Source organism: Microtus oregoni, unplaced genomic scaffold, assembly GCF_018167655.1.
Source record: "Microtus oregoni isolate MIOR12 unplaced genomic scaffold, Mior012 000027F_ref0000203, whole genome shotgun sequence".
NCBI classification, from domain to species: domain Eukaryota; kingdom Metazoa; phylum Chordata; class Mammalia; order Rodentia; family Cricetidae; genus Microtus; species Microtus oregoni.
In genome coordinates, this window is record NW_024543086.1 from 27,820,826 (window position 1) to 27,830,620 (window position 9,795).

The 9,795-nt window shown below is 42.4% G+C and overlaps 1 protein-coding gene across 1 annotated transcript; it reads left to right on the forward strand.

The window, feature by feature from the left end:
* Nucleotides 1-2,407: 2,407 nt before the first annotated feature.
* Nucleotides 2,408-2,563, forward strand: LOC121463589 (60S ribosomal protein L39-like). The gene has a single exon (XM_041675845.1). It carries the CDS (start codon nt 2,408-2,410, stop codon nt 2,561-2,563), a length of 156 nt encoding a protein of 51 aa, XP_041531779.1.
* The last annotated feature ends 7,232 nt before the right edge of the window (nt 2,564-9,795 follow it).

Genomic DNA, 9,795 nt, shown 5'->3' on the forward strand with positions numbered 1-9,795 from the left:
GTTTCAAAATATACCCTTGAGCCAGGCATAGTGGCGTGTACTTTTAATCCCACCTATCAGTCAGAAGGCAGAAAGCAGGCAGATGTCTCTGAGTTCAGTGCCAGCCTGGTCAGCATACTTAGCAAGTTCCAGGCTAGCCAGTGCTATATAGTAAGTCTCTCATACATATACTTCTACCTCCCAAGGGCTGTGATTACATATAGGCACTATATACCAAGCTCTTAATTCCACTTAATCCTTTTGTTTTTTTCCTCACTCAAGTCTCAGCCTGATCTGGAGGTCCTGATCTTCCTGTCTCTACTTTCTACGTGCTGGGATTACAGACTTTAGACACCAAATCAGCATAGGAAATAATATTTAGATGATGAGACACTGTGGCGGAGGCAGCTGTTACAAAGGAAAACAATATGGTTTGCATACAGTTTCAGAGGCTTAGTCCATTATCATCATGGCAGGGAGCATGGCAGCATGCAGGCAGGAGCTGGAGAAGCAGTTGAGCGCTATAACCTGATCCACAGGAGGTGTGGTGGGGGATGGGGGATAAGAGGGGGAGGGGAAAGGCTGAGCTTTTGAAAACTCAGACCACCCTCAGTGATACACTTCCCCCAACAAGGCCACACACTTCCTAATCTTTTTCAAAATAGTGCCACTCCCTGGTAACTAAGCTCATTCAGTGCTGAGCTTGTGGGGGGAAGGGAACATTCTTAGTCAAACCACTTCAGATAGCACATTAGGGGAGTCTATGGTCAGTATGTAAGTCGTTTTTCCCCCCGGTGGTAAAAGCTGGGAAATGCATACAAGTTTTCAAAGATAAAATAGGTCATGAGTTCAATGTGTGGGAAAAGTTATTTGTGTGAAGAGACCTTTGTGATGGAGAATTTCAGCTGTTCTGTTCTGTCTCCTTTAACTTTTATTTTTAGATTTATTTTTGTGTGTATGAGTGCTTGTGTGTATGTATGTGTACCATGTGTGTGCCTGGTCCCCACATAGGTTAGAAGAGGGCATCGATCCCTTGCAACTGATGTTACAGATGTGTGTCGGCTGCTGTGAACTGACACACATGCTAGGAACTGGACTGGGGTCCTCTGGAAGAATACATACTCTCATCTCCAGCTCTCTGTCTCTGTTTTTAAACTGTCCTTTACATTAGTAAAATATTTTTTTCTTTTGATAACAAAAAAAAGCTTCTCTTTCTCTCTTTCTTTTTTCCAAGACAGGGTCTAACTTTGTAGCTCTCACTGGCTAGATGACTGAGATCTTGCTGTGTAGACGAGGCTGGACTTGAACTTGGTAGAAATTGAACTGTTGCCATGACTACCTCCTCAGTACTGAGATTGACAATATGCACTATCATGTCTGGCTCATCTTTGCATTTTGTAGCAGACTTGAATTATTCAAATTAAATGATTTCATTATCAAAATTAGGGTTTGTTTTTTTTTGTTTTTGTTTTTTGTCTTTGATCTAGCTAAATATTTTTAAAACTATTTTTGGTGCAAGAATTTAAAAAAAAAAGAAAGATAGTTGATAATTTTAACAAAAGAAATTAAATTTCCAGCAAACATTTATACCCACATGTGCATGGCACTGCCGTTTGAGGAAGGATTTAAAATGTCATAAATATGTGGTTACAAATCTTTAACCCATGAGGCTTGAGACTGTTACTTAGGTCAGTCTTAACAATATATTTCTGCCAACTCTTTGATCTAGGAAGAAAATTACTTAGTGAAACCTTTTCCCAATTATTAAATTCTTTGATGGAATGAATCAGCTAATTGAGCAGCTTCTTTCCCTTCCCTTTCCCAAATATTCCAAAAATATTTGCTTGTGTGTTACAACTTACTTTGGTGGTTCTGGGGGTCAAACCAGGACTTTTGCATAATAGAGAAATATTCTATCATTGAACTACATCTCTAGCTCTTATTTGGGAAGTTGTCCAGACTGTCTTCAAACTCATGATCCTTCTTCGTCAGCCTTGTGAATGCTTACACTCTCTGTTTTGTTTTTTCTGGTGGGTTTTTGTTTTGTTTTTTTAGGCAGGGTCACTTCAGATCGACCTTGAGAACTGTATGTTCAATTATTGGTTGAATTCTTCGTGAAATTTTTTGATGCTTAACCCCTGTTTCTAGATCAACTGTTGTGATTGTTTCACTTGCTTTTCCTCTTGAATGCCTCTTTTTGTTTTGTTTCAAAACAGGGTTTCTCTTTGTAACAACGCTGGCTGTCCTGAAACCTGTCTTGTAGACCAGGCTGGCCTCGAACTCACAGAGATCCTGCCTCTGCCTCCCGAGTGCTGGGATCAAAGGCATGCGCCACCATGCCCAGGTACCATCATCCATTTTTGTTAATGACTATACGTTTTTGCCTTTCTCTCTCACACAGTCTGTGCCTGTCTGACTTTTCTTCACCATGGCTTCTCACAAGACATTCAGGATCAAGCGAGTCCTGGCTAAGAAACAAAAGCAAAATCGTCCCATTCCACAATGGATTCAGATGAAAACTGGCAATAAAATCATGTACAACTCCAAGAGGAGACACTGGAGACGAACCAAACTGGGTCTCTAAGGAGCCATGCGTATTGATGCTGTTTGAAGGTCACCGTTAACTTACTGCATCAAGTTTAAAACCTTACCATTGTCTGGATATCTGAGTGTGTTTATTGGGGATATGAGTTTTTTCTTTGTTTCTGTGCTCTGGTAGGTTCATTCAATAGTTCAGTAATAAATATGTGAAACCTTTTGTTTGGAAGAAAAATATTTGCTTGTGTGTTACAACTTACTTTGGTGGTTCTGGGGGTCAAACCAGGACTTTTGCATAATAGAGAAATATTCTATCATTGAACTACATCTCTAGCTCTTGTTTGGGAAGTTGTCCAGACTGTCTTCAAACTCATGATCCTTCTTCGTCAGCCTTGTGAATGCTCGGAGGACTCCAGCAAGACTAAGTGACAGAAGCTGTAGAAACTTTATCGAGACTCACTTTGTCAGTCATTTCACATGAGTGTTGAAATTAGATGTTTTTCAACCAATAATTGCTCTCTGATCCTTAATATGTGTCTCATTTAACAAATGATATAAAGTGGCTGTTGTCACATCTTTATTCCCAGCACACAGGAAGCAGAGGCAGGCAGATCTCTGAGTTCAAGGCCAGCCTAGCCTGCAAAGCCAGTTCCGGGCCAGCTAGGGCTACAAATGAAAATGAGGCTGTCTCTGAAACTGGACTTAAATCCCTTAGCACATTTCTGAGTTTCCCTGCTCTGTAAGTGGTTTCCACTGCTTCCAGTGCTCTTCAATACCTCAGTGATTTCTCGCAGTTTTCCCCAGGTGGTTGCCAGTGGAAGCACTGGCCCGCCGTGATCTGCACCAGTTAGCCTACTGTCTCCTAGAAAGCTTTCTGGTGCCTATGCATTGCCTCCGTTATACAGGTGCAGACTGTGTGTGTATTTAAGGGTTAATGACCTAAATGCCTCTGGACTGAGAATCTGGACACAGTGGTTGACTGACACCTGTGGGTGCTTCTGACGTGGGAGCCACACACCAAACCTGGTTATTGTCCCTTCCAGACTGCAGGGAACTGACCTTTGGCCCTCATCCTTCCCCACAGGTTCTCCTTTTTTGTCCTGTTGTTCGGAGACCACTGAGAGATCTGAATAAGTCAAATGATAGGGAGTCTTGACCTCCCAATTTGTTTGAGCTTTTAAAGGCAAAACTTCAGTTGTATGACATACTCAGAAAGACAGCTGTGAACGGCTGCCGCAAGCAAGCATTGTTTACAGAAGCAGAAAGACAGCAGTTAGGCCATCAGGCTGGTCTCGAAACCTTTAGATCAGGGACATTGTATAGAAATTTATGACTGGTCTATGTGACCAGTGACCAATTTACACAAGATAATTTTTGTTTTTTAAAAAATGTTTTGACAAGACACACATAACTATAGCTGACTAACCCCTACGCTATTCTAAGTGTTGCAAGTTGGATGGAAAACTATTCTGGCAATTGGGAGAAAATGAATACCACAAAGTCACTCTTAAGTGTAGCAGCTTACAGCCCAGCTCCTGGGCAAGGTTTCCCCAATGTAAGGACTCTATCCTGGCAGGGGAGGGTTTCCCCTGGTCAGGTCCCCCGAGTGTAACAACTCTTTAGAAACTTTCCCTAGTGAACATTTTAGAATCCTGCTCCACTCTCCTTGTCATGCTCAGCCCAGGCTCCTTCCCTGCCCCAGCAAAAGAAGGTCTCAGTCAAAGCTCATTCAAGAAATGGGAGAGAGGAATCCAGGAGAGTCAAGTGATTGCTTCTGCCAGGGTGGAAAAAGGCAGCAGCAAACTGAACAGGCACAGGGCTTATATAGGGCTTCTTAGGGGTGGAGTTTTAACAGGGTGAAGATTTCCAGGATGGGAATTGATCAGATTTCAATCCCCTTGATCTTGGGCAAGCTCAGATCAGCTAGATTTCCTGCTCAGGGATTGGTTGGTTTTGTGCTCAGTAGGTCAAGTTGGTTTGGCTCTGGTTTCAGGGCTGAAGTGTGTTTCTTTCACTGGTCCTTCTTAGCGTTTTGGCTCCAGTTTCAGGCACAGGGTGTTTTTCTCTCACTGGCTCTGGTTACAGGGCCAAGGAACGTTTCTTTAGCTCTGGTCTAAGTGTGTTCCTTTGGCTGGCCCTTTTCCCCTACACTATATAACCGCAAGAACCCTATGCCATGTATATACTGCCTCTCCTATCGAATGACTGCGACTTAGCGTTGTTCTGATTGAAGGGACGATTCTGCTTCTGGAGATGCTTTTCTTCTATTCCCAAGTTGCCTCCATCAACCTCATAATTACAAATAAGCATGCTCTGTTATAATACAAGTTTTATTTATCAAAATAGGTGGTCAGCCCTGGACTGTATTTTACAACATAGAAGACCTTACCAATCTTTTACACCTTCCTGTCAATACTATAGCTACAAATATTCTCCATCTGGCCAGTCTCGCTGTACTCAGTTTTCCCCACCTGCCTATTCTAAAGTCACTTATAAAATAATCACTCTGAGGCTTAATATTGCATATTCTTTGGGGTATTTGCTCGGGCTTCTTATTAACTCTTACATCTTAAATTCACTCATTTCTATTATTTTATATTTTACCACAAGGCTTGTGATTCTTGGGCAGCTTCATGGCTTCTGTCTTACTCTGCTTTTCCTTCCTGCACTGTTTAGTTTTCCAGCCCAGCTATCTTCTGCCCTGCCATAGGCCAAAGCAGCTTCTTTACTAATCATTGGTAATAAAACGTATTCACAGCAGACAGACTGGAAATCCCCTCATTACAATATTTCCTATGTTGTGTCTTTTGGTGTAAATACTGCCTATCAAGAATTTCATAACAAGCAATTCTAATAGCCAGTTATTATCTGGTAATATGAGCTTTTCCCGAGGAGATGTAAACAAAAGCCTTCTCACTCTACATAGGGCACCAGCAACGAATACAGACATCCCCTTAGTTGGAATTACTTACAAAAGCACATGTGACTTTGAGGCATCTTCACCACTAAAGAAAACAAAACAAAACCACCTTTCCCAGCAACTGTCAACTGTCAAGATTCTTACAGTGGAGTGGGGCCTTGTAAGCTCTCCCTGCCCCCACCAACTGTTATTAACTGCCATATATCTTCAGGAAGGGAAGGGGCCTCCTGAGTCGTTCTCCCCAGTCAACTATTAACTGTGTCTTGAGAAGGAGTTTGGCCTTGTGAACTGGCCCCACGTCATACAGGCTTTTCTGCATGGCAACAGTCATGTCAGACCTGGAGGACAGTATATGGAATAGTAAGAAGCATTAAACATTTCACTGTAATACAGAGATCCATTATGGCAAGTTATTAAATAAAGGCTTGTATTTCTTGATATACCTGGTTTATCTAGGGCAAGTGTTCAGATCAGTCTATCCCTTTGATAAAAAGACAGTTAGCTTTACTTAGCTGCTTAGAATTCTCTCAGTCAATACACCCCAAAGAGTACTAGTGAGATGGCTCAGTGAGTAAAGAAAGGCACGTATTTCAAAAGCCCCCTGACCGGAATTGGATCCCTAAAACTCTACAAAACCATTCTCTGACTCCAGAGCAGGTATCATGTGGCACATGTACTCACCTCCTTCCACTACCTCACAAAAATAAAAGTTCCCCACAAAAACAGGACATACGTATAAACACGATTAAATATACTACATATTATATATTCATATATGAAGAGACTTAGAAATAATTGGCTTACGTGGTTATGGGGACTGTCAAATTTACAGATTTACAGATTCAAACAAATGGATGCTGTGAGCTAGGTATAGTGGCTGGCACACACCTTTAACCCAGCACTTGGGAGGCAGAGATGGATGTATCTCTGTGGATTTGAGGCCAGCCTGGTCTACACAATGAGTTCCAAGACAGTTTGAGCTACACAATGAGACACTGACTTAAAAAAAAAAAAAGACTAAAAATACAAAACCAAAAATGGATGCTGTGATCTTGTGAACTTTGTACAGCAGCCTAGCAACTTGGATTCTTTTTTTGTTTGTTTGTTTGTTTTTGTTTTTCGAGACGGGGTTTCTCTGTAGCTTTGGTGCCCATCCCGGGGCTAGATCTTGTAGACCAGGCTGGCCTCGAACTCCCAGAGATCCGCCTGCCTCTGCCTCCCGAGTGCTGGGATTAAAGGCGTGCGCCACCACCGCCTGGCTAAGCCTAGCAACTTGGAAACTCAGCAGAAGTCCCACTCCTGTAAGAGGAGACTGCTCATTCTTTTCCTGGCCACCCGCCCATGAATAATCACAGAGAAACTATATTAATTACAACACTGGCCAATAGCTTATGCATCTTTCTAGCTAACTCGTACATCTTAAATCAACCTATTTCTATTAATCTGTGAGTCACCATGAGGCTGTAGCCTACGAGTAAGTTTCTGGCTGGCGTCTTTCTCCTTCAGCAGCTACATGGCATCTCTGACTCTACCTACTCTCTCTCCATATCTCTGTTCAGATTTCCTAGCTGGCTTTACTTAGCCATTGGCCACCTTCTTTTATAACCAATGGCAATAAGACAGAGGAGAATCCCATATCGCACTTCTCTGGGGAAACTGTTTCTGTCCTGAAAGCCTTGAATTGATTGGTTGAGTGTCACTCACATTATTGAGGACCACCTTTTGATGTCAGAAGAGATGATGACCATAGGTTGTAAGTCTATATAATACTTCCATAATAGTATCTGGACACTATAATCTTGTTAGCATAAAATTAACCATAAGTCATACTTTATTTCTATCCTATCATTTAATGTATTATTCATACAAGCCTTTGTAAGCTGGTAACATAAGTTACTGCTGGAACATGAAATTATAATTTAATATAATAATAATAATCATACAATGTGTTAGTCACTGTTCAGCTGTTGTGAAAAAGACATGACCAAGGCAACTCTTACAAAAGGAAGCATTTAGCTGGGCAGTGGTGGCTCATGCCTTTAATCCCAGCACTCAGGAGGCAGAGGCAGGCGGATCTCTGTGAGTTCGAGACCAGCCTGGTCTACAAGAGCTAGTTCCAGGACAGGCTCCAAAGCTGCAGAGAAACTTTGTCTCGAAAAAAACCAAAAAAAAAAAAAAAAAGGACAAAAGGAAGCATTTAATTGGGGGCTTGCTTACAGTTTCTGAGGGTGAGTCCATGATCATCATGGGAAGAAGACAGGCATGGAGCAGTAGCTGAGAGTTTTATATCCTGATCTATAGGCAGACAACAGACCTGGGTCTGCCATGGGCTTTTGGAATATCAAAGCCCACCTCCAGTGACACACTTCCTTCAGTAAGGCCATACCTCTTACTCCTTCTAAACCTATCAAAATGTTCACTCCCTGGTGACTAAATCATTCAACTATAGGAGGGCATTCTTAAACCACCACACTTTATTTCTGTTGTATCACTTAATGCTGAATTAATTACAGTCTGTAGAGCTGTACATGGGTGTTCAGAAGTAACTAAGGTCCTTTGGAAGGCCAATAGAACTTTACTGAGCATCAGTTATGTATGAGATAACCAAAATAGGTAGTCTGTAGGGGATAATAGAAGTAGGCATGGCTGTAAGAGGGTGGTGGTAATACTTATATTTGTAATAGCTGAGCTGCAGCTCTGTGTTTTGAGTCTTTGCAGTTATGTTCAGTGAGTCTCTGAGGGACTCTCAGCTTTTATTGTTTATTCTGGTAGGGCGGGGCCTAGTAAATCTGGTCAGTTTCAGGGACTTCCTAAAACTATTTGATTTGTTTACCTTCTTTCAATATCTGAAGTAACTCTTATACAACAATATGGCAACAGGCCACAAGGGCCACAAGGGCATGTCCCTTCCCCAAGAGGACAGTGTTAAGCACCAAGCTTCACCAAATGTGACTCTGCCTAGCATGACAGATATTTGGGCACTAGGACTGTGGCCAGCCTGTCTACAGAGACTCTGAAGCTACAGTCTTTGACTCTCTCACCACATGAAATTATGGAACCCAAGAAATTAGAACCTCAGGAATGTGCAGGGATAGAAACAACTGAAGCTCTGGGGGCATCCAGAAAAGGAGCTTGTCTCCTGAAGAAACACAATTGTCAAATGCTCTTCCACCAGTCGTTGGAGCTGAGACTACCATGGCCAGAATGTTTCTATTTAACTCTATGGGGAGACTAACAGTTAGGCAGACTCCCTGATAGGCAGGCAGATTGGGTGACAGGCCATGACTAGGTAATAAAAGTGGAGAATTTCCAAGATGGTCTGGGACATGCTTCCTAAGGTCTTTCTCAGGGGAAAGGCAGTGAGAAGAAAAGGGCCTGCTTAGCAATACACATCTAGGGGAGACAATATGAAAAGTACAAGGACCCAGCATGCCCTGGGCAGACTCCCAACTTGGGGTTTCCTCTCTCATCCTGACAGAAGATCATCCTCTGGCTTTCCTTCTTCCCTCCCTCTCTCCCTCCCTCCCTCCCTCCTTCCCTTCCTTCCTTTCATTTTTTTTTAAATTTATTTATTATGTATACAATATTCTGTCTATATGTATGCCTGAAGAGGCCACCAGATCTCATTACAGATGGTTGTGAGCCACCATGTGGTTGCTGGGAATTGAACTCAGGACCTTTGGAGGAGCAGGCAATGCTCTTAACCACTGAGCCATCTCTCCAGCCCCCCTTCCTTCCTTTCTCTCTCTTTCTTTCTTAAGATTTGTTTGTTTGTTTATTATGCATATACTGTTCTGTCTGCATGTATGCCTGCAGGTCAGAAGAGGGCACCAGATCTCATTACAGATGGTTGTGAGCCACCATGTGGTTGCTGGGAATTGAACTCAGGATCTCTGGAAGAGCTTTTAACTGCTGAGTCATCTCTCCAAGCCCCCTCTGGCTTTCCCAAGACAGTCAATTTCTTGCTTATCTCACAGATCAAGCTGAGCTAACAGCCACATCCTCATTATACCCTGAAGACTGGCTTGGGGAAGTTTCAGAATCTGTCTGTCCCTCCTCCCAATGTGGCCATATTGAATAAATATTTTTCTGTTTTTCTATAAGCATTTGGCTCATTGAGGATGAGTGGCCAAACCTGGCTTGTTGCAGCACACACAATGGTCTCTAAGTTCTTTATAGCAGGGCCATATTTTTTTTTAAATATATATGTATTTAAATATGTGAGTGTCCCTCCATGAATTTATGTGCATCACATGCAGGCAAACGACCTCAGAAGCCAGAGGGTGTTGAATCCCTTGTAATTGGAATTATAGGCAGTTGTGAGCCTGTTGTGGGGTGCTGGATCTGAATTCTCTGCA

Bases quoted from the DNA above. Each gene is read 5' to 3' on its own strand.
- LOC121463589 (XM_041675845.1), top strand. From the start codon at position 2,408: ATGGCTTCTCACAAGACATTCAGGATCAAGCGAGTCCTGGCTAAGAAA.